The sequence below is a fragment of the Ambystoma mexicanum genome, chromosome 12, assembly GCF_040938575.1.
Source record: "Ambystoma mexicanum isolate Mex_15411 chromosome 12, UKY_AmexF1_1, whole genome shotgun sequence".
Taxonomy (NCBI): domain Eukaryota; kingdom Metazoa; phylum Chordata; class Amphibia; order Caudata; family Ambystomatidae; genus Ambystoma; species Ambystoma mexicanum.
This window is the reverse complement of record NC_090936.1, coordinates 171,820,082-171,846,431: the sequence shown is the minus strand read 5'-3', so window position 1 is coordinate 171,846,431 and position 26,350 is coordinate 171,820,082. Positions and strand designations below refer to the sequence as shown.

At 47.8% G+C, this 26,350-nt stretch overlaps 1 protein-coding gene across 1 annotated transcript in view; it reads left to right on the top strand.

Moving 5' to 3' along the window:
- The window catches only part of ZFC3H1 (zinc finger C3H1-type containing), a 1,590,362-nt gene that overhangs the window by 591,044 nt on the left and 972,968 nt on the right, over nt 1-26,350 (top strand). The window contains exons 13-14 of the mRNA XM_069628251.1: nt 273-447; nt 16,048-16,179. Coding sequence (XP_069484352.1) covers nt 273-447; nt 16,048-16,179 — 307 coding nt within the window. The remainder of the gene's footprint in view (nt 1-272; nt 448-16,047; nt 16,180-26,350) is intronic.

The window sequence follows — 26,350 nt, the reverse complement described above, 5'->3', positions numbered from 1 at the left end:
TTCTAGCTTAAAATAACCAATCGACATTTTTTCCTCACCTTTCAGAAATGAGCCATGAGTGGCAGGTGCTACTTGAGCAACCGTTGTTCCTGTGTTTGACCACAGCAAAATGAGTTGATTACCTCTCCCGTCTTGTATGTTGGGTACCTGTTTTATCCTTTTTGGCATTCTTTTGTTAGTGCATCCGTGAGCAGTTCCTCTGATTTTTAGCAGTGTTAATTAACAAGGCAGACATATGTAATGGAGCTCAATGTCTTCTTTGTCTTCTCTAGGATTCTCCTAATCAAAGATGAATCTGTTCTGAAACACCTTTTGCAGCAAGAAGCAAAGAAAAAGGAGTCTGTGCGCCTAGCTGAAACCAAGATGGCAAAACTTTCAGAGCAATTACAAGCAACAGAAAAGATCCTGACTGCAAACAAATTGTTTTTGAAAAAGCTTCAGGAGCAAGTAGGTTTTTAAAACATTTAAAATCTGAAGTATGTGATTTTGATAAATGAGAACATTAAATACTTGGATACGAAGCACAGTAAACTAAACTTCAAATTATGACTGCTCATAGTTAAAGGTTTTGAAGACTGGTAACCTTAAGGTTAGACATGTACAGTTCATTTGTGGTTTCACTTCATGATGTCTTACTGAAAAATGTGAGAGGACTTTAGTCCTAAACTGTCCCTCTGGCGAGAGTCCCATGTATTTTTTAACTTTTACATTAAAGATATTACAAATGTTTTTCATAATCCACATTCATTACTCCTTTGGTGCAAAACTAAAGTTCCCCATGAGTTGCTCTGTGTATTTGGCTGAACATTTCCAAGGACCACAGTTGGGGAGATTTGTCTTCATCGCTCTGGTGATTGGTGTAAAGCCACCCATGGCAAAGACAGGGTTTCAACTAAAATATAGACAAAGGTTTCTTGGTAGTGTCAAGGCAGCCACTGTGATCGACAAATACAACAAAAAGATAAAGTTTAAGGACTACTAAAGCAATACAAATACAGATGCCCTTATTTGCAGTGTAAAACTGCAAGAGCTTTAAACCAGCAGGATTTGTGGAATAAGGATTGGGACACTTCAAAAGTGGAACTCCTTGATTCTAGGATTATCCCTCAGTCTTTGCCACACTAAGGTGCCCAGCGGTTTGCTTTTTGGGGGACTGAATCCTCTGCTCAGGCATTTCCTCCTGTAAACACAACTGAGTGGGTCACTACCTGGTTTCAGGTTAAGACTATTATGTAATCCAAGTTTTCCTTGTTGAGTTGAAGTTCAGACCCTTCCCCCTTTTTAGTGGGTGACTCCTTCATAGCCTTAAATGAGGTCTCTGGTCCAATAGAGTAGAAGTAGTGTTTAAGGCACAGCCCAATCTAGATTGGTCCTTCCCTCCGTGCAGGCATGCTGTATGCTAGTATATTCTCACCACTTGCCATCAGCCACATATCTGAACCTATCCACTTCATTCCGTTCAACATCCTCCACCAGCTGAGGGTAAACCTCTTCTCTCGCCTTTACCTCTGGTGTACCACCTCTATCTTCCTTTGTCTCAACCTCCTCCCCCTTCCTGCTAAAGAGTTTTAGGAAAGTCTGCCTATGGTAGGATTGTAAAAGACTCCCTCTTAGGAGCACAGGGCTCCAACTCTTAGGTTTGGCCTAAACTACCCAAAAGGTTTCACTTCAGTGCAGTGGCACAGGGAATTCTTCGATTTTCCAAAGGTTTAAATACCTTCTCTTGGATAAACTATTGTTTCCAAGAGCAGTGAAGTGAAATGAACTTTGCTTACACTTGTAACTTTCTAGACCCAGCACGCACTACCTTACCATAGGGTGCTGGAGGGGTTACTTAGTATCCCTTTGTCTAGTTTCTCATGTAACATTTTTATGTTAACCTTTCTACAATGAATGGCTGGTGGCAGTGGTTTACTTTTAACTACCATTGGGAGTTTCTACTGCGGGCTGCGTTCGCAGCTGCAGTTAAGCACCAGTGGGTGCCCATTTTATCAATTTCTTGATGGAAAGGTCCTTCTTGAGATTGAATCCACGCGCCAAACCAGGTTTGATCTTTGTTTGTTTTGTCTTTGGCAGGATTCACGAGGGAACCCCGCCTCTGGCTCCAGTATGTCTGGCAGGGGCAGGAGGGGTGGGAGTTGCCCGAAACTCCCTGTGCTTAATCATCTTTGGGAATGCACCCAAAGGCGATTGGCCGGCTGACTGTCTGGCAAGAACAGCCACCCTGCTGGGTGACAGCGAGGCTGGAATGAACGGGAGCAAGATGCCTAAAACGCAAAGCTTTTGGCTTGGAAGGGAGAGTCGACCACTGGACAAATGAAGTAAAGAGCTTGAAGAGGACACCTGCTGCAACTCCTGGACCGTTGGCTTGCCCGGTGAAGCCCTGCTGCAATGCCGAAATGCCTAGTTCGCATCGACGGAGAAGCCCCTGCAAGGATGACTTCTCACTTCGATTTGGTGGGACCAATCAACTCCAAAGTAAGCCACCTGGACATCCATCTCGGAGCTGGTTAATTTTCCTCAGAGTTGCTGCAGGAAACTGAATAGACAGGGAGAGGAACACCTGATTGTGTGTGTTACTTTTAAGTGACCTAAAGCTTTTGGAAGATCCTCCGGACTCCTAAAAAGCAGGACTGGCCGAGCCTGACCGCCCTCAGCCTAGTGCGGGACCCCAGAAGCCAGGAAAGTCCTCCTTGACAGCCAGGAACCGCGCTTGTTGCAATTTGCTGTACCACAAGGAGCTGAAATGCTAAACAGCCACTGAAAGTTTTGACAGTCCCAGTGAAGTGCAGGAGTCCCCGACGTCTCCCTCTTCCCCCACGACTGAGGCCCAGGAACAGTGAGATCTGCAGAGCTGCACTGGAAAAGAGGTCATCGGCTGCCTTTTTTCTTCTTTACCAAGGTCAAGGTACTGTAGAATAAGTCTAAGAACTTACCTCTTACTGTAGAAGTGCTTGTGACATCCACAGCTCACAAGTGTAAACAGCTTGTGGCCCTACAATTGATTCTGCTTTTCATCAAAAACTCCTAAGAACTTGTGCAAAGACTTTTCGATTTACCTACCTGAAGTGCTGCATCCTATACAAAGACTTTTGCGTATCGACTTTGGCTTAGCCTGTTTAATTGAATGAGACTTCTAATTGCTTTTTGAAAGTATTTGCCCAGCTTATGAATATTTGTAATTTCTTGTGTTCTAATAACCTTTGCCTTTTACCAACTTTTTACGAGTGTTCTGAATGCCAACAGTAAGATATTAATGACCCCAGCACCCTTGTCATTGAAGCCACCTGTGGGTGTAGGTTGTGTCTATGGGCCATCCCAAAAGGGTCTTGTCTGATTCAGAAACTAAGAGTGTACAGTATTGAAGTGTAGTTTAGTGTTACTAGTATATTGTTCCCTTCTAAAGAAGGCTTTATAACTGACTGATTATTAATTGTTTATGCAAGAAAACCTGTGTAAATTATTTGAATACCTGTAACTGTAAATATTTGTATAACTCCACTACAGCTCACATTTTCCCTCTTGAGATAAGCCTGGCTGCTCAACACGCTACTAAAACTGTGTAGCACAAGGCTTATACCGAAGGCTGGGTTGCCAATACCTGTAATTCTAGTTTTTTGTAGTGTTCCCAGAGGGTACTGCATTCAAACTTTGCCTAACACAGCAGAGTGGCTGCCCTCCGAGGACAGCCCGGCCACTCTCCCTTGGGTGTATTCCTGTAACCAAGGAGACTAAGCACAGGGAATTTCGGGCACCTGTCTCACTTCCTGCCTCTGCAGATATGCTGGAGCCTGAGGCGGGCTTCACTTGTGAATCCAGCCAAAGACAAAACGAACAAAGGTAACAAAACCTGGCTTGACGTGCAGAGTAAATCTCCAGAAGGACCTTTCCACAAAGAAATGGCGAAAAAAGACTGGGGCCATTTTGACAAAAATGGCACCCTTTGCTGCTTTACTGCAGCACCGACCGCAGCCCGCGGTAAATGCACAACGGTAGTTTAAAAGTAAACCACTGCCACCAGCCATTCATCGAGGAAAGAGTAACATAAAATGTTTACATGAGAAGCTTGTTAAGGATTTCAATCAGGCGACACACACCTTGTTCTCGTCCTAGTATGTAGCGCACAACTGAGATGCTTTTCTCATTATTTTATGCAGATTCAATTTGAGATGGTACACAACTCGTATCACACCCCTGTTTCAAATACCCCGGGTCACAATGAACCATGAACCAGGCTGGTTGGTAAAATGTAATATTTATTGTAAAATTCAAAAGAAATCGTAACATTTTTAATATGGGGCAGCAATCACCAATGGGGTGATAATGAGAATGTAAGCCGTGCACTAGGTTTAACCTTCTAGTGGAACATATACAAAACACCAGGGAATAGGAGCATTTTAACTTTTTCTTTTTAAACTTTATTTTTGGTTTGCAAATCACATCACTATAGCTTCAATTTTCCTCCAGTAAAAGATGCATATATCTAACCATGATTTTGTCCCCTCCACTCCCATTTCATATACCAGCAATGCTTAGTATGGTAATAGCATAGGTTCAACACATTGGAATTACAGAATAACATGTTTCGTATACAGTTCAATCACTGCCTGAATCTTCTGAATCTGGTGGGGTAGTTCCGAGGTAAGATCTGAACAGTGTCCAAATGTCTTTGGGTCTACATGGTAGGGGGACCAGCCCTACATATGTTTCTTCGCATTCGTTGGCATATATCAAAGCTATAAGGATTTTTTCTGCACGCGAGGCATGGCTACTCTTCCATTTTTGTAAAATACATTTCTTAGCCACTGCGCATGCAATATTGAACAGTCTCTTAGATTTTTCTTGGACTTTTCCTATGTCACCAAACAGGTACTTTTGGGGGCTGAGCTGTGCTGGAATTTGCGTTATATCCTCCACAATGTTTGCTACTTCGCGCCAGACCCCTTTTATCAAGGGGCAGGTCCAGTACATGTGGTATGCATCCGCTCGAGGGTTGTTACGTTTAAGACAGTTTGTGGTTATGGAGTCATGAAATTTTGCCATTTTGACTGGAGTGTAGTGGAGCTTATTCAGTATTTTGAACTGTACGAGTCTGAGCCCCGCATTCAGCGAGACTTTCTTTGTAAGGAGACAATAACTGGCCCATTTCCCTTCTTCTATTGTTATGCCCATGTCCTCCTCCCAGGAAGCCTTTATAGTGTTTGACGATTTCGTGTGGGTTTGGACTAAGTTGTATAATTTCGAGACCCCAGTGCCTGTTTGTGTATAGAGTGCTTGATAACATGCATGTTCGGGCGGTTCTATTGGGTATGTTGGCCATCGTTTCTTGAATGCTGCCTTCATACTGTGGTATTGTAAAGTGACAAGTTGGCCTCGTCCCACTGTATCTGCAAAGTCTTCCGGGGTTACAAATCTGCCATTTGGAAACTTAGCTTTCATAGTGATTTCATATTTCGGGATCCAAGTGTTCTGAATACTGATGTCTTATGTGGGTTCAATGCCCGGGAAGTTCCATAATGGAACCTGTGAATCATAGGATGTCTATACGGAGCCGCTTACTGATTGCCTCCCATGCTGCGATAGTACGGGATGCTGGATCAAATTTGCAGTCATCTTTGAGATTTTGCAAATATAATGGATCTCGTGTCCATTGGCGGGACCGAATGTCGTTCTATGGGGACATGTGGTGCTGCATCTTCGGGGTCCTGCCAGTATTTAGCATATTGTGCCTGTGGTACTTGGTAGTACAACTCGAAATCGGGTGTGGCAAAGCCCCCCGTTTCGTAGGGCTCCACCAATCTCACCCATTTTAGTCTGTTGGCTCCCCCATTCCATATAAATGCGGTCGCCATGGACCCTAGGTTTTCAAAGAAAGGTTTGCCTGGCCATATAGGGACGTTGTTGAAAATGTATAGGAGCTTGGGGTACTACCATTTTAAGTACCGCGATTCGGCCAGTAAGTGATATGGGAAGTCTGGTCCAAATTTGGAGTTTGGTCTGGATCGTCTGCAATGCGGATTCATAGTTATCTATATATAGTGGCGTTTTATCTCTAGGGACCAGGATTCCCAAGTACCTGATATGGCTAGGGGCCCATCTCAGACCGTATGTATGTATGTGTGTGTGTAGGGCAGATAGTGGCCTGTGTCAACGGAAACATTTCAGACTTGGCAGTGTTAATTTTGTAGCCCGAGTGTGCAGTGAAGTCTTCTATCACTGCCAATATGGGCTCTAGGTTCTTTTCTGGCTCTCGTATGTACAAAAGTGCATCGTCTGCATATAATGAGATGGACTGATGAATGCCGGCCATCTTTATGCCCCTCCGTTCTTGTTCCAGTCTGCTTGCAGCCGCCATTGGTTCAATCGTGAGGGCAAAGAGGATGGGTGAGAAAGGGCAGCCTTGTCTGGTGCCTCTGTGTAAAGTGAGATGGGTGGAGAGGGTACGGTTTGTTAAGACTCTAGCTTTGGGTGAGGCATAGATCAACCTGACACTCTGTGTAAAGTATGGGCCAAAACCGGCTTTATTGAGAACTTCAAACATGTATCTCCACCAGACGGAGTCGAATGATTTCTCAGCATCCAGCGAAATAGCCGCAGCCTGTGCGTCCGGCTTAATCTGCACCATAATACTAAACAGTCTGCGCAAGTTTAAGGCTGTGGACCTCGTTGGAATAAAGCTACATTGATCAGGGTGTATTAGGGTGGTCATTTTGGGCAGTAATCTCGTAGCAAGTACTTTTGTGTACATCTTTGCGTCTGTGGTTATCAGGGAGAATGGGCGATACGAGGAGCGTTCATGGGCAGGGCGTCTAGGTTTCAACAAGACTGTTATGACTGCATCTGCCATTGTGTCTGGGAGTGAGCGTGAGCTCAAGGCTTCCTCCCATACACAAGTTAATATAGGGGAAAGTATTGCAGCATATATTTTGTACAGTTCAGAGTTTAGGCCATCTGGGCCTGGGGTTTTGCCCGCTGCCAGTGACTTAATTGCTTCAGCGATCTCTATGCTGGTTAATTCCTGCTCCAGGGGCCAGTTGTCGTCTGGTGACAGTCTAGGGAGATCAGTCTTGCTAAAGTATGTCTTGAAGTTTTCCTGCGTGTTAGTATCGTGGTTTGCATACAAATTAGTGTATTATTCAGCAAATTCGGCATTTATTTCTTCTGCGTGTACGGCCACTCCCTCGACTGTCAAGATGCTTGTAATAGGGGGATGAGTGTGCTCATTTCGTAATAGACGTGCCAGGTGGTTCACTCCTCTATTTCCTTCGCCATACCTACGCGCCCTGATTGGAATGGACATATATTGTTGTTCCTAGAGTGTGACCGGGGAATGGTCAGAGTGTGTGCGGGCAAGTATTTCAGAGCGTACTACGGAGTTGAGCAGGGGAGAGGAAATGAACCAATAGTCTATTCTGGATTCTGTCATGTACCGATGAGTAAAAAGTATATTGTCGGTCAGTTGGGTGTGTCCCTCTCCAGGCATCGGTCAGGGCCAATTCCTGTAGGGCTTGGTGTATGATTAAGCCGATCTAGTGAGGGTCCTTTGTCTATTGGAAGACCTATCTAATGAGCCATCTAGGATAGTGTTGGTCTCCACCCCACAGCACCCATGCATCCGCCGTTGAACCTATTTCGTCAAGGAGGTGGACATAGAATTCGGGTTCATCTAAGTTCGGGCCATAGTGTTACGCTCACCTGGTATCCACAGGGACGCCACCCCACCGTATGGACAATGGTATCCTTCTGAGGTTCCCAGATGTGACCAGTGGAGGAGGTCCTGCCTGTAATACAGGAAGGCTATGTTCAAGACTTGCCAACTGGAGTAATTGGCCTCCCACCACCCCGTATGCCTTCAGCCCCTCTGGGGCCTCTCCTCAACGTATTGTTGATTCAGGTGTGCTCTCCGTCCTGCCTTCTTGGCAGGGGCGCATTGTCCTTTGTGGGCGGATGTGATCTAGTTACTTCACTGATGCCGGCCCGTTTGAAGTCTTTCAGGTAGGTCTTATTGCTGTTGTATATTTGTATTCGTGCATGCCTTTCTTGGTTTAATAATGTCTTTCTCTTCCTTAGATGTGCGGAAGTCCAGTGTGGTGCATTGGCTGAATTGGGTCTCGCTGGTAAATGATGGTGTGTAATGAGCGCTATGATGCGGTAAGTAGGCGCTATGCGCAGCACAGTGATGCCTTGTCTTTGCTAACCTGTTTTCTTTTCCCATAGATCGCGGTGTTCACCAAGTGTGGAATTCCGAGGCGATGCTGGTCGAGGGGCGACCTGCTAGGTAAGCTTTTCGGCACAGTTCATGATGTAATGTCTCTAATACCTTGTTTCTTTCCTTTTTGCAGATCAGTCGGTCCGGGAGACACGCTGATCCTAGGAAGCTGTTCGCAGGAGCTGTGGGCAGCTAAAGATGAAAATTGCAGGTAAGATGCTGCTGCTAACAATGTTCCTTTTGTCTCCTTACAGGTGCTGTTTCTCCGAGGTTCGCAGGTATAGCTGGACGCGGTGAACGTCACGTTGCAAGATTGCAAAGTAACGCGAAGCGTGTAATCCAAGTCGGGTGTGGTTTAAATAGTAGTCCACGTAAAGTAGTCCCTGGGCTACCACGCCCAAAACACTATACCGCATAGCTTGATTCCAAGGAGCCAAGCTATGTTGATGCCTCCATGTTGGTTGGCAGTTTCAAAATAAAGTAGTTTCCCAAGCACATGTCATCACTGTGTATGAGTCTGGCGCCATAGGTGCCAGGACTGGCTCCAAGAGGGCCTAGGAAGTGAATCCCAAGGCTTATTGGAGACTCGAGCCGAGACCCCTCCTGGGCCATGGGCTTGCCAGAGGGGTTTTCGGACTTGGGTCGTGACACATAGGTGTTGACCAGTACCAGTTTCTCGCCTGCCACAGTGCCCCACACCACAACCTATCTACCCAGCGGATCTGTTTTACTTTTTTCAGGGGCAAACCCTAATGAGGGGTGTATCAATGTAAGGACACCTCCTGTTCTGTGAGTATTTGGTGTAGTACCTGTTATTGCCCCACTGTCTCAAAACACTTTCATTAGTACCCCTCAACGCATGGGTCTCCTGGAGCATGACTATGTGCGGGTGGTGTCTGTTAATGTATGCCCACACTTTGCTTGCTTTTGCCCTGTTGTTCAGCCCCTGTATATTCCAGGTAAGCATTTTGAGTGTTAACCCGGTGGGTGTCTGTGTTTTCTGTGCCATATCAGCGTACTCCAATCAGTCCTGGGAGGGGAGGGTGTCTCGCTAGGGGGATCAGCACGTGATGCTGTGATTGCATTTTTAACAATAAACAAACCAATTAACTTCTTGTCTAGATACCCAACTGGGGCTCTCAACGTGAGTGACCAGGGTCCTGGCCAGTGAAAGTCCCAAGTTCCCTGTACCCACCCCCACCCCCACCATCGGACCCAACTTGATGATGATCCCTTATTACAACTCTGTGGTTTCACTCGTGGAGGGGGGCGTGTGCTACAACGCCGCTTCCATAGTCGAGCACGTCTCATCCGGCATTCTTCTAATGTTTGAAAAACTGTGATACCCCTTTCTGCTACTACTACTACTTCAGAAGATCGGTGAAAGGGCGACATAAGGAGTTAAACAAGAACAAAAAGGAGGCAAAGTGCTGTAGTCGATCAATGGGCAAATGTGATAGCTATACTGGCTCTTGTAGATCATTTTGGTGGAGTTCGTTTCTTCCAGGTGGAAGGGGGATGGAGGCCTCCACATAGGCCAATGCCGCTGCCGGGGAATCAAAGAAGTGCGCCCGTCCGCCATGTTGTATGCGCAGCCTTGCGGGGCACAAAAGGGTGTATGGCACCTGTCTTAATCGCAACTGACGCTTGATGGCCTCGTAGGATTGTCTCTGGGTTTGGACTCCGGCTGAGAAATCGGGGTATATGTGTATATTGTCGTTGCTGTGTTTCACAGGACCTTTTTCCCTCGCCAGTTTCAGAGCAGTGTCCCTGTCTTATAATTCAATAGCTTGAGGATCGTGCGGCGGGGAGCCCCCGGCTTGGGCGGTGGGGCAAGAGTGCGATGTGCCCGTTCAACTAAGAATTGAGGGGAGAATGCCTCAGCACCCAGGACGGTCTTCAAGAGAGTTTCAATGTGGGTTTCCATCGGGCATTTGCAAAAGCATTCTGATAGGCCGACTATGCGTATATTGTTCCTTCTCGACCTCGACTCCAAGTCATTAAACTTATCGCGGAGCTTGTTCATTATCCCTTTCAGGAGGGCAATGTCATGAATATTCTGATGCGTTGAGTCTTCGTTTGTACTGATTCTGTTCTCAGCGTCAGTGATTCTGGCACTTTATTTGTCTACTCGAGTTTTGAGGGAACCTATTGTTGAGACTATATTATCTAGTTTAACATTAATTGCCAGGAACCCAGTTTGTACCGTTGTTAGGAGGTGGTCAAACTTGGAGTCATCTGATGTCGAGGACATAGCGGCTGACGTTGGGTGCGGGTTCTCGGATGATGTTTGTGAATTTGTAAAGGAATGCATCGGTCCGGTCTTCCTGCTTTTAACTACGTTTTTTCCCAGCATCGCAGGGATGTTCGCTTTAATTGTTCTGGTTAAGGTGCTGGGCGTGAATGCCCGCTTGGATTAGGATCCACTTGTATCAGGATTCAGGACTACACCCGTGTCAACCGACGAGTAGTGTTAGCTCTCGTTGCCCATCCGTCCCTTTATTCTGCAACAGGACGTCTTGAACAATCCGGACAGCAGATTCGGATGTGCTGGGGAGTGCTTCCTCTTTTTGCGTTAGCTAGCGTTAGGAGTTGGTCCCGCCGGTTCCACCAATGTTCTCCGGAGTGGACCGCGTCCTCCCACGTATCCGGGTATTATCAGGATTGCGTTGATGGGGGGGGAAAAGGCAGCAATTCTCTCAGAAATACAGTTCTGAATGTGCGGTCTGCGGGGATGGGGTGGATCAGTTGTGTTCGTAGGTAGCAGGTTCCAGTGGACAAGAGTCCGTTTTTGTCCCTGCGCAGGTGCTGGTCAAGTGAGGCACCGTGTCTTGGACCGAGTGCACTGGGGACCTGCTTCAGATTACTGCCTCAGATTGCGACAGACCTGATTGAGCCGGGGGGGGGGGGGTGTTGGTGGCTGTGCAATATTGTCTATGCTTCATGTCCAGGTGCGTTTGAGGCAGCTTGCTTTGGAACAGTATCGTTCCCTGCAGGCACTGTTTGCCCTGTGTTTCAGGAGTCTTCCATGCTTAAGACTCGTGCCTGTTTGATGCATCGTGTAGGCACCTTCCACATCCAAAGGGAGTTTCTCCCGTGGCCCCCTGTTTGCCAGCCCATATGTATTGTCACCAATATCCGTGCAGGCGGGCCCAGGTAGCTCGCTTCAGTTATTAATCCCAGGGCGCCACCCAGCACCGGGCCGCGCGTATCATGCACACAAGTGTGGTCGGCTCGCTTTTCTCTAGGTGCGGCCGGCCCGGGGGGGGGGGGGGGGAATAGGGTCGGGTCAACTGCACTCCTGGTACTGTGATTACCGGCCGTACAACGGGCCTTCTCCCACTGAGGGCGTATGCAGCCGGCACCACCGCAGGGGGCGCGGGCACCGCCATGCGCTGGGAGACGGACCAGGACAGGGAACTTGCTCTTCGCCTGAAGCGCGCAGAACGGTAGCGCTATTCCTACCATAAAGGGCCCCTCCTTCATGGCGCCTTCGACATCCGCCTTCCACCGGCGACTGAGGCAGCCCGGGTCGCTGGTGCCTCTGCCTGCACCGCTCGCAGGGCTGGTCCCGCCCACAGGGAGGCCCGTGCACCGTCGGGAGCCGCGATTCCTGCGTGAATATCTCTGGAGCTGTGGAGCGGCCTGGGGCTTCCCGTCTGCAACCCCATCCGTATTTGGGCGTGCAGGATCCGTTTTCACCCGTTTTTTGCGGTTAGGTCCAGGATGAGTCCTGCAATTGACACAGCCAATTTTGTAGCTGGGGGTGGGGGGAGCAGTTGTAGGATATTTTTGTGAAGGATTACTCACCGGAGAGGAGCTCCACTCTTAGGTGGCCATCTTGTTGCGCAACAGCGGCCCCCTTCCTTGGAGAATAGCACTTTTTGATTTAGGAAAGATAGCACCCGAGTTAAGATTTCCCCCTGCAATGTTCCCTCAACCCACCAATAATGGAATTCTGAATGGACAACAAGACACAGCAGGTAATCGGGAATAAGAGGCAGAAAACGGAATCAAAATCCGACCTTCCCTCGCCAAATGAGTGGAAAATGGATTTTAAACCCATTGCAATGTTATGAAATGACACTCGGAAATGGAAAAATAAATTTGTGCGGTTAAAACTCTTAAGGTAAATACAATTTCTCACTAAAGTAACAATACATAGACACTAACCATCACAAGGAATGGATTACTAAGAGCATTTAATTTGAAAATGAATGGAAAATTTTAAACGTGTTGCAGCCAAATGACGTGTGTAAAAGTTGCATTTCCCTTCAATGTCGGTGTAAATTTACTCAAACGGTTTCTTTATAAAACAGGGGAAATACTGTGATTTGGAGTGCGGTCTCTAGGGGGTGAATTGAGAGAGATTTGGGAGGTAGAGAGGTTCGTTTTTAGGAAATATAGCAGTGAAAGAGAATCTGTTTTAAAAGTGAGAGGCAAATTTTACTTAAACTAGATTTAATGGCTAAGAAAAGAGGAACGCCACCCGTGAATATAAGGTACGCTGCAGTTGTAACCCTTTACGCATTGTACCCCTTGTCTTTAGGGAAAAGTAATTTATTTAAACACTATCGCTAATGATTTATGATCTATGCAAGAAAGAAATGAAGAGAAAAGTGGTGCTAACGCTTGGAAATCAAGGGCAAGAACACAGATTCTGACAGTTTTAACAAGTTACCAGGCTAAGAATAGGATGGCTTGGAGAGTGGGATAAGGACAAATGCAAGACAAGGTAGACTATGGATTCCTATGGGGTAGGGTTTATACTTGGTCCACTTTTAGTTTTGGATTTCTGGACCGTTAACAGGTTCTGGTTGCCACACGGCAGCACGCCTGGCCAAGGACAGCTGGGCAAAAGACAGCTGGACAGGGTCGGGTCACCGGATGGTAATTCTGGTCACTGAATGGCACAGGTAACACTGGATGCAGTTAGTGGGCAGCAATTAGTGGTTCAGGATACTTCCCAAAAGAATACCACAGCTTTCCCCTTTGGTTATTTGGGAATTTTAGTGGGATTTCAGAATTGAGGCCTTTCTGAGATAGGATCAGCAATGCTCAGGTTTTGCAGTGGGTCCTGGAGTAGGGTCTGCTTTGGTCAATGCTTTGGCCTTTTAGTTGGAATCTGGACTTAGCAGGATGAATGTAACAGGAACGCTGGCGCAGAAAAAAATCAGGAAGTGTGTTCTGTGTAGAGTCTTGTCGGGGACAGGGATTTATAATGCATAGTGACATCATCAAAGTATATGGCTTGGCAGGCGTAGCTAAACACACCTATAACCCACGGGATTGGTCAGGGGTGCTAATCTCCGCCTCGCTCTCACCTGGTTGGATTTCAAAGCAGGAAGGCAGATTTATGATGCGAGTTTACAATGTTCAAAAACCTCCCACAGTTATTTTAGGTAAAATCTGATTTTGCCAGAAACGGTACATTTATACAGTTGAAAGCTCTTACCAAATTATATACACAGGTTACATATTTTGTGTAGAGCATAGCACTCCAACGCTGCAATCCGTGCAACATTGTTTTGCCCTTCTAATACTTTTTGGTAATTTTGAGTATGAACGATTCGGCCTAAAATTTTAACTTTATAAACGTGTGGATTATCATAAGCGATGTGAGTATAAAAATGTTTTGGCATCATGGATACTTTCCTTGTAATCCCTAATTCTTTGCCATTTCTATTCCCAAGTGGTCAGTGAATTCTACCATGTCTTAAAGCCCATAAAATCACTTTTAAACTGTGAAATGTTTACATTTTTAGCAAGTCTTGCTGCAGAGAGAAGTCATTACATTTTTATTCATAAATAGTCTTTGGAAGCAAATGGCAGTCCTTTGTCACTGGACCATTTTTTTTTCTTTCTTCAGCTGCCACCAACTGTCATTTCCTCCAGAGCAAAGTGGGGTGTTTTCCAGCCTGATTAAAGGTTTATTACCCCCTTCCACACTTCGCACCTTATCCTGGAAATTCCATTGTCGGTGGATTCAGTCTAGACTATATTCTGTCCAACCTAATCATTATCACTGGCGTGTTAGTATGTGCTGAGAGAGACCCTTCTGTTGGTAGCATCCCCCCCACCCCTAAGCAGAAACATATTTTCCTTTTGGAACCCCAGCAATTAGTGGTTCAGGATACTTCCCAAAAGAATACCACAGCTTTCCCCTTTGGTTAGGGGAAACCCTTCCACATTGCTAGATAATGGCAGGCTTTCATTGAGCAGTTTACTTTTTAAAACTGGCTTTTTTCTCCTTGAGTTTTGCAAAGCCCATTTTACATGTGTAGCGAAAAGCTGGCATTTCTTTTTAAATTCGGTTTTGTTTCTCGATCAGATTCCCACACCGTCTTGTAGCTATAGTTAATTCTTGCATGCAGGAGTTTTGTTTGAAGCATAGATGCCTTGAAATTGGCATGGCTCACATAGCTGTAGTTTCTTTTGAACTACTGATCTTTGATACTTTGTGACGAAAATGAACATGTTTTCCCATGCGGGTTAAAGTGGAGTTCCTTGTTGATTTTTCTCAGAGTTGGTTAAGACAGGGCCTGTCATTCAGAAATCATGCCTGGTTTTGCTGAAGCACAAATTGATATACTGGGCATGGCAGGGCCTTATTAATAACTGTAGTTTAAGGAAGAACAGATGAAAATAGTGTCAGCAGCATTATTTTACAGGTGAAAAAGTGTACTTTTTAATAGGGTTTTTGGGCTTTCAGCAAAGCAACGCTGCTTTTTCATTCTTATGTACAGGTAAGAACACTCTGGTACCCTCCCTCAGTGTGTCCCCTTGTTCCATTCTGTTCAGTGGGTCAATCTAGCCCACAAGCTAGACAACCCCTCCAGCACTCTATTGTAAAATAGTGTATGCTGGGTCTAGAAAGTTACAAATGTAAGTAAGGTCAATTTGACTTCACTGCTCTTGGAAACAGTTTATCCAAGAGAAGGTATTTAAACCTGGGGGAAATCTGAAAGACTTCCCTGTGCCACTGCACTGAAGGTGCTGTGTGACCCAATGTAAAAAGATGATGCCTATGGAGTTTGTCAGACTCCACAACCAAAAGAAACGAACACAGAAAACACAGTCCCAAAGTTCAGCAAAAGAGCTGGGGATCTCTAAGTTGGGAGGAATTTAGCACTAAACTGGAAATGCTCCTTAACAGTAGGAAAAGGGGCTACTAAATAACCCCCCCCAACCCCCCAGTACTGCCACATAAGATGGGTGTACTGAACCTACATAGGAAAAACAGGTAAGTAAAGTCAATTTCATTTTACTTCTCTTGGGAACAGTAGTTTACCCAAGAGAAGGCATTTTAAACCTTAAGAGAAATCCAAAAGACTTTTTTGTGACACTGCATAGAAGGTGCTGTGCGTCACAGTACACAAGGTGATGCCTATGAAGTTTGTCAGACTCCAAAAACAAAGAGAAACAGAGTCCAAATCAAAAATGCATGAGGGACTGAGAAACAGGTTTTTCACTCCAGGGTTAAAATTAAGTCATAAAGTCCAGCAAAAGAGCTGGGGGTCTCTAAGGTTGAATGAAATTAGCACAGAAATGAGAATTCTCCCTAACATAAGTTCCACAGAATTTGGTAATGCGAAGTAGGTTCTGAATTGGGAGTTTAAAGTTATTGGGACTAGTATCATGTTCACATTGCTCAGGTTATATAAAGTTGCTTAGACCCTGTCCTAAGCATTGTCTGGGTTTTGACGGTCATTTGATGTTAGTTTATTGGAAGGTTCGGTAATGAATGCTGTAAATATACCCCAACCATAGTTTTAAGTATATTTTATTAAAACGATTGTCATTGCTTTTTGATTTTGTCATTTCTTTTTTTCTTACAGATACACAAATTCCAGCAGCGAGTGTTGGTGAAGAAATCCCTGGCATTAACATATGGGGAAGAGCTTGCTCGTGCAAAAGCTGTTGCTAGTCAGGAAATTGGAAAAAGAAAACAAGAACATGACCATTTTGGAGTGAGTCACTGAGCCCAGACACTTTTTTGTTTAGTGTTGATCTGTAGTAATGTTTCTGTTGAAAATATCAAAGTAAACATATTTAATGCCTATTAACTTTTGTCTGATTCTAATAGAAGCAATTGTTATTGGTATTTGTGGTCTTGGTCCACATTGCTGGCATCAAGTGGTTGTATGATAGCAATGTAAAACATTTTGTTAAGGAGGATTCTGAACTGCCAATTTTCAGGGTGTAAAGTCACCTAGATAATCCGAAGTTATAGTTTCCTTAACCTTTTCCAGTGGTGCTCTGTTTTGGGAAATGTTTCTCCTTAAAGAATCTTTCCTTCCATTTCTTTGGACCCCTAAACAGTTTGCTTTTATCTTTTAAATCTGACCTGTTGCTTCACTACACAGGCTTTTGCTAATTTTTCATGGGGAAACCGACCTGTCCTTCAAGCTGTCAGTACTCAGGAACCTTGTTTCCCTTAGTCTTGTTACTTTGTTACCACTTTTGGTAACATCACTTTGGTAACTTTTTATCATTGTACAATTCATCTTACAATGGGGTGCACTTTTTGTTTTGCCCTAGACTAACACTCGGAGAATTTTCAGTTACTTTAGGTGTGCCTAAGGAACATGTTGGTGGCAGCAGTTACTTTTGATATTGGTTGGACTTCAAGTGCCTGGGAAAGCAGAGGATGTTTGTGGGCTTCTGCAAGGCCATGTGTGTTTGCTGCCAGGAAGTGGGTTGGGGCTGTCTGGTCCCAATCCACAAACTGGTTTCAGTGTGTGAGTGGTATTTGAGTTGAGCCACCGGTGATCCTGATAGGACCACTGCCGGGGGCGGGGGGAAGGGTGTGTGTGTGTCACATCTGTGATTGGCTAGTGGGAGTTTCAGCTCTTACCTGGATTTTTGGATAAGATGACCCCAGCACCCATTCCAGAGAGATCCTGGAAGAAACCGAAGGATCCAAGTATCCTGTCCAGCTGCAAGACTTGCAAGGTGACAGTGGATCCATTGGAAGAAGGCCTGGCAACCAACCTCTGCTGCTATCCTGCAAGAGCCCTGTCTTGTTGAAGACCTCCAGCAGTCCTGCGAAGGAGATGTGAGCCTAGGAGTGGAGGAAACATCCATTCTCAACGTCGGCTCAGAGTCTTGCGAAGAGGAGCCTTCTGAAGTGCTCCTTGATAGCCCAGTGGCTGACTAGCTCAGGGTTTGGGCTACTGTGCTGCAGACGTCGCCATTCCAAGTTGAGACCTGTATCTTGTCGGGGTGGGGGTGAATAGCCTGCTTGTGCTCAAAGACTCGCCTCTGCCAAAGTCTGTGGTTCCAGCATCATAGGGACCCGAGATAGGAGATGGAATTTGACAATGTCAAGTGAACCCCCCCACCCCCCTGCGTTTCCGTGCATGGGTGGCCATCCTCTGAAACCGCTTTCCTGCATCCAGTCCAGTGCTGAGGGGGCCCTGCGTAGAGTTCTGCATTCTCCAACCGGAAGTCTTTGCACCAGCATTTGTCGCCAACCAGAGAAGTGCTTACATCTGCAACCTGTGGGCATCGGGGACAGGAGTTTATGGTGGAAAAGAGCCCTCTGACCCTCTTCAGAAGACCTGCCAAGTCCTAAGAAGAATTGGAGTACAGGGGTTGAGCACTAACAGTACTTGCCTGAGCCTGGAGCGACCAGAGATGCCTGCTGAGCGACTGCTGCTGTGCTGACCCCTCCTTCCATGCGATGGAGGAGACCCGAAGAGGACATTGCCTTCCCTTGGACTGGTGGGACCAATCGGACTTAAAACTACATGCATTTTGAGCCATCCCACGATGAGCTGTGACCTTCCTGGGCTGCAAACAGCCAATACTCTGGGACATCGAGCCTGAGTGCTGTGCATAATCTTCTGAAGAACAAATCTCTCTGAAACTTTGAACTCCTTCTGGCCCTCCAGAGGTGAGATTCCACTCTTTGAAGTCCCGTCACCAGAGTGCTAGACCGAGACAGCGAGGTGAATCATTCAGGCAACCATTCATCTGGTGTCTTGAAAATGGTGCCAAAACCGCAGTGCTTTGAGAAGCAACAAAAAATCCTTTGCTGGGAGCCTTTCCACTGGACTACTGCTGCAAAATCCCATCCAGTGGCCGGCCTTTGGTCTGAAGACCAAGAATCCAGTGAGTGCATCCACCTGAATCCTCATTTTTACTGCCAAGGTACTGTGAGACTCGAGGTAATACTTACCTATAGTTTTTCTGTCGCTTCTTTTGGGCTAGTGGGGTAATTCATGTGGTTGGGAAATAGCCCATAGAAGTTCACCCAGGCCTAATGCTGGAACACATGCAGGGAGCCTTCTACGAAGTCCCTGAACCTTTTTACCCACAGAAACTGTTGATTGCTACAGAGGAATTGCACAGGAACTCTTTGACTTTTCTACAATCTGGCCCTTGGAGAGACTCGGAACTAGATGGGAAAGGACTCCTAAATCCTGGGCTCATTGAAAAGATTGCGAAGTAACTGAACTTGTGTTGGTGTTCTTTCTGTCATACAGATCTGAAACAAAGTACTGGCAAGCTCTTACTTTTGAATTGTCTACTATTCTAAAAATGTAACTACAAAGTTAACAACGTGGTTTTTACTTACCTTGAATTGCATACTTGTTAGGGAAAATGCTCATAAATGTGCTAATTCCCTTCACCTTAAAGACCCCCAGCAGCTTTTGCTGGATTTTGAGGACTTGATTCTTTTTACCCGGCAAGTGTGACCCTTTTTCCCACTCGCTCATGTGTTTTGAAATGTGTTTTACTCTTGTTTCTTTGGTTATGGAGTCTAACCAACTCCATAGGCATCATCTTTTCCTTTGTCACACAGCACCCTCCATGCAGTGGCACAGGGAAACCTTTCCAGGCTTTCCCAAGGTTTAAATACCTTCTCTGGGATAAACAACGGTTTCCCAGAGTAAATAAAGTGAAATTGACTTTACTAGTCTTTTAAATTCCTAGACCTAGCTTACAATATAGTGCTGGAGGAGTTGCTTAGTATCCCGTGTCTAGATATTCATGTAGCAGTTGAATGCTACCCTTTCCTCTCATAATGGCTGATGGCAGTGTTTTTACAATGAACTACCATGATTTCTTTCGACCGCGACCATGGTAGCGTTAAATCGCGGGTGCCCTGTTTTTCAAGATGGCGTCTGAGCCCCCTCTATAAAAACCAGCCCGGTCTTCTTTTTTCGCCATTTCTTTGTGGAAAGGTCCTTCTAGAGTGTTGCTCTGCGTGCCAAACCTAGTTTGGTTCCTTTGTTCATTCGCCTTTGGCGGGCTTCAGGAGTGAAGATCGCCTTTGGCGCTCGAGTGTCTGAAATGGGCAGGAAGTGAGGGAGGTGCCCGTAACTCCCTGTGCTTAGTCTCCTAGGAGACCCAAATGGACTCTGTGGTGATTGGCTGGCTGACTGTCTGGCAAGGACAACCACCCTGCTGGGTGATTGACAGCTAGGCTGGAATGAATGATAGAGAACTGAATAAAAGGCGAGTCTCTTGGCTTGGAAGGCAGAGTCGACCACTGGAACAAAAGAACCGAAGACGAGCTTGAAGAGGATGGCTGCTGCAACTCCTGGACCGGTCTGCCTGGTGAAGCCCTGCTGCAGGTCCGAATCGCCAGGTTCACCTCGATGGAGAAGCCTCTCCAAGGATGATGACTTTGAGTTGGTGGGACCAATCAACTAGAAAGTAAGCCACCTGGATACCATTCTCGGAGCTAGTTGTATTTTCCTCAGTGCTGCAGGAATCCGAATAACCAGGGGGAGGGACACCAGTTTGTGTGCTTTACTACAGCTACCGGAATTGAAGTTTGCCAAGTGCCAGCTTTTGGATCAGTCTCCGTGCAGTGCAGGTGTACCCCGACGTCCACCCTCTTGCACAGGAACAGCGAGATCTGCAGGAACTGCCAGGAAAAAGTCTTCAGCTGCATCTTTTTCTTCATTTGTAAGGTACTGTGAAATAAGACTGAGAGTACTTGCCTCTCTCGGTGAAAGTGCTTGAAACTTTTGCAACTCGCGGGCCTAATCAGCTTGTGACCCAACATATGATTCTTCTTTTTACAAGCTACCTCTGAGAACTTTAGCAAAGACTTTACCGTTTACTTACCAGAACCGCTTTATCCTATCCAAGACTTTAGCCCATTGACTTGAATTGAATTGACTCTTCTGGTGAACTCAAAGTATATGCACTAAGAATAATTTTAATATTTCATGTTCTGAAATCTTCGCCTTTTACTCATCTTGAAAAGTATTCTGAATTAGTATTGAAGTATATTTGTGTTTCATTATATTGCCTCCTTCTTATGAATGTTTTATAACTGACAGATAACTAAATTAATAAGTATTTATCAAAGAAACCCTGAGTGTAAGAGTTTATTTGAACACTTGTGATTGTAGACCTCTGTGTAACATCATTACTGCTCACATTCCCTTCTTGAGATAAGCCTGGCTGCTGATCTCTGCTTCCCAAACTGTGTAGTGCAGACTTATACCAAAGTTTGGTTCTGCTTACACCTGTAGTCCTAGTTGTGTGTAGTGGTCCCAAAGGGTACTGCATACAAACTTTCCTAACAATACTGCAATTCTGTCTTTTTACACTGTGGTTTACTTACTAGAAGTATTAATTTGAAGGGGGATTGGGTCCTCCGACGTATTCCATATCTATGACAGGTATTGTCCACAGCTGTGCTGCTTCGGAAAGTCTTCGGCGTCTACGTCCTGCGTCGATTTGCCGTCCCCGAGGACCTCCTCCGACGGCTGACGTCACCCGATGTGATAAGTAGGACGCACGCCGCTCATAGCCTCAGTTCCGTTTTTTCCGCGAATGTGTTCGCTTCGTGAATCTCGGTACGCCTCGACTCTTTGCAGTTTGCTGTTTTCTTCTCGGTTTGTTGAACCTGTTCGTGGTGATGTCTACTTCGTCTTCAACCCCGCGTCCGGGCTTCAAGAAATGCGGGGACTGTGGGTCCAAGATGTCGGTCACGGACTCGCACGACGCCTGCCTCTGGTGCCTCGGGGAGGCCCACGATACGGACGACTGTGTCGACTGCCAGTCGCTCATGGCAAAGGCCTTACGGGAACGCAAGAAGAAGCTGTCGGTAGGTCTGGTGTCTAGGCCCCGGAAGTCGAGGTCTGCGGGGCTTTCGACGGATGACTCGAGGGGCGACTCTCTGCGTCATTGTCGGAAGTCCAGTGGGTACCTTCCAGGAGTCGGTCTCGCCACTCCTCCGCCTCTTCGAGGCATTCCCGGAAGCGCCGGCATCGGTCGCCTTCCCTGTCCTCTTCCGAGGACTCCGCCCGTCGGCGGGTCGCTTATCCCTCCATGCAAGCGACACCGGAGGAATGGGCTTCCTTCGGGAAGCAGATGCAAGCGATTCTTGAATCGCAGGGCACCGGTCCGTCCGCGCCTCCGAGTGGGGTCGGTCGGCACCGGTCGAGAGACACCGCTCGTACGCCTTTGGGCTCAGGTGGTCGGCACGGCTCGCGGGAGAGGTCCCACTCGGACAAGGGTAGCCGTTCTCGCCATGCCCGTTCGAGGTCCCGGTCCTCGACACGCTCGAGACCGCGTGATCCTGTGCTGTCTTTGAAGAAGACGTTGACGCCTGTGGCGCCGAGGTCGTCGACGATTTCTCTCGAGGCTCCGCCTCCGAGGGGGTTGTCGACGCTGTCGGCACCTAGGTCGTCAAGAGACACGCTCGGAGCTCCGGCTTCGAGGCCTGTGTCTACGCCGTTGATGCTGGCGGTGCTGCAGCTGACGTCGATTTGCTCGATGCCGTTTCTGTCGACGCCGACTCATTTGGCACCCTCGAGGCCTTTTGAGACAGTGGTGTCGGAGGGGCCCCGTGGCACGGGGTTAGCCTCTAGAAATGCTCTGGCTAAGGTCAGGCACTGCTTTGGTCCCCAGATGTCTTCCTCACCCTGCTTGGAGTACATTTCGGAGGGTGATGAAGGCTCCGATGACGGCTTGGTTCTGGTTACGGTACCAGATGAGCTTATCTCGGGCCATAGCCAGTTTGATGACCTGAGGCATTCACTGCATGATGCCAGTGGACTGGACACCTCTCCGGAGGTGGAGTTTTTTAGGCCGGAGCCTGGCACTCATGCCGGTTCTTCATATCGGCGCCTTATGTCTCGGGTCACAGAGTACTTGGGTTGGTCAGCTCCCCCTGGGGAGTTCGTTCAGGATGATCTCACGGACATTCTTGATCTTGGTCCCCCCGATTGCCCGGTTTTGCCGTTTCATATGGCTCTGTAGAGAAGGGCGGCGGCAGCTTGGACTGCTCCAGAGAGTCTCCCGGCAGTGGGCAAGTCTGTCGCGAAAAAATACAGTCCAGCCAGTAGCGACCCCTGCTACTTGTCCAGGCACCCCACTCCGGAGAGTTTGGTGGTGCAGGCGGCTACGGCCCCGGCAAAGCAGGCGTCTTATCCTACCATCCCTCCGGATAGGGACGACAAACGTTTTGACGGCTGGGCGAAGAAAGTGTTTTCTTCAGGGGGTATGGCGCTTCAGGCGGCCAACTCCATATGTGCCTTGTCTCGTTTCACACTCTGTGGAACTGTTGCATTAGCGGCTGAACGTATTCCCGAAGGGGACGAACAGGATGGTTTCCTTGCTATGGTTCAGCATGGCAAGGATGCCATGTGTGAGGCCGTTCAGTCTGGTTTGGACAGGGCAGATTGTGTCAGCTGGTCCATGGCGGCGAGCACCGTAATACGCAGGTTTGTGTGGTTGCGGAAGTCTGGGTTCGCTCCTGATGTTTAGTCCCGGCTCCTCAACATGCCCTTTGACGGTGAACATCTTTTTGGCAGCAAGGCTGACGAGAGCCTTGAGAGGGTGCAGACCTCCAAAGCTGCAGCAAAGTCGCTGGGCGCTGCAGTTCGCCAACCTCCGCCTTTTCGTCCTAGGGGACAGCAATGGAGGGGAGGTTCCTTTTGCCATTACTCGTCCTTCAGTAAAGCGAGAGGAGCTAGCAGTCAGAGGCCACCGTAAGAGTACCAGAGGTGGAAACAAGGGTACTCGAGGTGCCAAGGCCGCTCGGGCAGTAGCCTCTTTGCCCTCAGGCAACGCTGCAGCCGCTACCACTCAGTCATGAGGCCAGGTCCCATGGTTCGCCGTTTGGGGGATGGCTGGCGCAGCATCTTGTAGAGTGGCGAGCCATTACTTCAGATGTGTGGGTTCTGGAGATCTTAACCCACGGCTACTGTCTTCCTTTTCGGCAGAGGCCTCACGACAATCCACCTGGGAACCTCTCTTTGAAGAGTCCGGATCCGCTCCTTGCGCAGGAAATTCAAGCCCTGCTGCAGAAAGGCGCCCTAGAACTGGTGCCTGCAACGGAGAGGAACAAGGGATGGTATTCCCCTTATTTTTTGATTTCGAAGAAAGACGGGGGATTGAGACCCATCATGGACTTGCGCGGTTTGAACATACTCCTCAGGAAGGACAAGTTCACGATGGTTACTCTCTCTCAAGCCCTCCAGGCCCTTCAACTTCAGAACTGGTTGGTGTCTCTCGACCTCAAGGATGCTTACTTCCATGTGCCGATCCATCCCAAGCACAAGAAGTACCTGAGGTTCGCGGTTGGCGACTCGCATTTTCAGTTTCGGGTCCTGCCGTTCGGATTGACCTCCGCCCTGAGAGTTTTCACCAAGCTCATGGTGCTGGTGGCAGCGCAGCTCAGGAAAGGGGGATTCACGTCTACCCCTACCTGGACGATTGGTTGATCAGGGGGAGCTCTCCCGAGCAAGTCCTGGATCATCTGTCCGTCACCTGCCACTCCCTTCACAAGCTGGGCTTCTCCCTCAATTTAAAGAAGTCCCATTTGACACCAACGCAGCGGCTCCAGTACATCGGAGCAGTGCTCGGTACGTCCCTGGGCAGTGTTTCCCCTCCCCAGGTGGGAGCAGATTCAGATTCACATTCAGCAGATGGTGCACAAGTTTCAACTTGCCCAGAATCTCCCAGCGTCCGAGTTCTTGAGACTGCTCGGCCTCATGGCATCCTGCATTCTTCTGGTGCCAGAGGCTCATCTGCGGATGAGATCTTTGCAGTGGGCACTCAAGCTCCAGTGGTCTGTCCTCCGGCAGCCTGTCGGACCCTATTCAGGTGCCGCCCTCGGTCGCCTAGGACCTTCTGTGGTGGGCCGTCGAAGGCAATCTGATGAAGGGGGCCCGTTTTGGCTGCCCTGGCCGGAGGTGACGATTGCGACGGATGCACCCCTCACGGGATTGGGAGCTCATGCCAACGAGTTGATAGTCAGCGGTCGTTGGTCTCCCTCGAAGTCCAGACTCCATATCAATCTGTTGGAGCTGAGGGCCGTCAGGCTTGCCCTGAAGGCTTTTCTGCCGACTTTGCGAGGAAAAAGTGTCCTGATTCTAACGGACAACACGGAGGCCATGCACTACCTCAACAAAAAGGGGGCTGGGGGGCAGGGTCACTTCCTCTGTGCAGGGAGGCGATGCAGCTAGAGTTCTGGGCCATCCAACAGGAAGTTTCGATCTCGGCTGTTTATCTGGCCGGAGGCGACAACGAGACGGCAGACGCTCTGAGCAGGCAGAGCACGATCTCTCACGAGTGGGAGCTGGCTCAGGAGATTCTCCTGGAGATCTTCGCCCTTTGGGGGACCCCTCAAGTAGATCTCTTCGCCTCCAGTGTCAACCGGAAGTGCGAAAGGTTTTGCTTGCGGGAATTTCCTGCAAAAGGAGCCTTAGGAGACACGTTCGTGGTGGAGTGGTCATTCCCACTGCTGTACGCGTTTCCTCCAGTCCCCGTCATCCCGCAAGTACTGCGGAGGTTCGGTTCCCGGATGATCCTCATTGCTCCGGCGTGGGCCCGGAGGACATGGTACCCGGACCTTCTAGACTTGTCCATCTGCCCTCCACGTTGTCTTCCCTACCGAGACGATCTGCTCTCATGGGAGAGGGGGGGGGGTCGGGTTCTCCATCCAGAGGTCAGATCCCTCAACCTTCACGCTTGGCTTCTGAAAGGTTGAGGTGTAAGGATTGGGACCTCTCTGAAGACGTGATGGAGGTGTTGCTCTCGGTCAGGCGGCCGGCAACAAAGTCTCTGTACTGTTGCCGTTGGAGAAAGTTCTGTGACTGGTGCAGAGTTCAGAATGTGGATCCTTTTGAATGCGACATTCCCATGGTTGTCTTTTTTGCTTTCTTTGGCCCACAGGGGCTTGCAAGTGGGGACCATTAAAGGTTACCTGGCGGTGCTGTCCATATTTAAGCGCTCGTCTGAAGAGTGTTCCTTTTTTAAGATTCCTTTAATTTCTCAGTTTTTGAAAGGGCTCACTAATGTGTTCCCTCCGTCACCTTTTCTGGTGCCCGGTTGTGATTTGAACCTTGTTCTTAAGTTTCTTATGGGTGCTCCGTTTGAGCCTTTACATTCTTGCCCTTTGAGACTGTTAACTCTTAAAACTGTGTTTTTTGGTTGCGGTTACTTCCGCTCGCAGAGTGAGTTACAGGCATTTTCAGTTAAGCCACCCTTTACTGTGTTTCATAAGGACAGGGTTGTCCTTAGAGTTCGTCCTTCTTTTCTTCCGAAGGTGGTTTCGGAATTTCATTTGAGCCAGAAGGTTGTTCTTTCGGCGTTCTATCCCCCTCCACATCCTGGTAAGGAAGAGGAGAGGCTCCATAGGCTTGATCCTAGGAGAGCGTTGAGCTTTTATATTTCGCGCAAGTCCCGGGTCAGAGTGGACGATCAACCTTTCATTGGTTACGCTGGAAAGCGTTTGGGACAAGCTGTGACGAAACAGACTTTGTCTTGTTGGATTATTTTAGCTTTCTCCGAGTGTTGCCGCTTGGCGGGTAAGGACCCTCCGGCTGGCTTGCAGGCCCATTCTACCAGGGGAGTGGCTGCGTCTACTGCCCTGCAGAGGGGTGTTCCTATTCATCACATCTGTTATGCAGCCACCTGGGCTTCAGTACATACTTTTGTACGTCACTACTCCCTCGATTCCATCAGAGGCCAGGATCTGGCCTTTGGCAAGGCAGTCCTATATTCCGCAATTTGATTGGGCATGCTAAATTTGTGTTCTAAATTCTTTTCCCACCTCCTTGCTCTGGTACTGCTTTGGGAGTCTGTCATAGATATGGAATACGTCGGAGGACCCAATCCCCTCGAAGAACAAGTTACTTTCTTACCTGGTAACGTTCTTTCGAT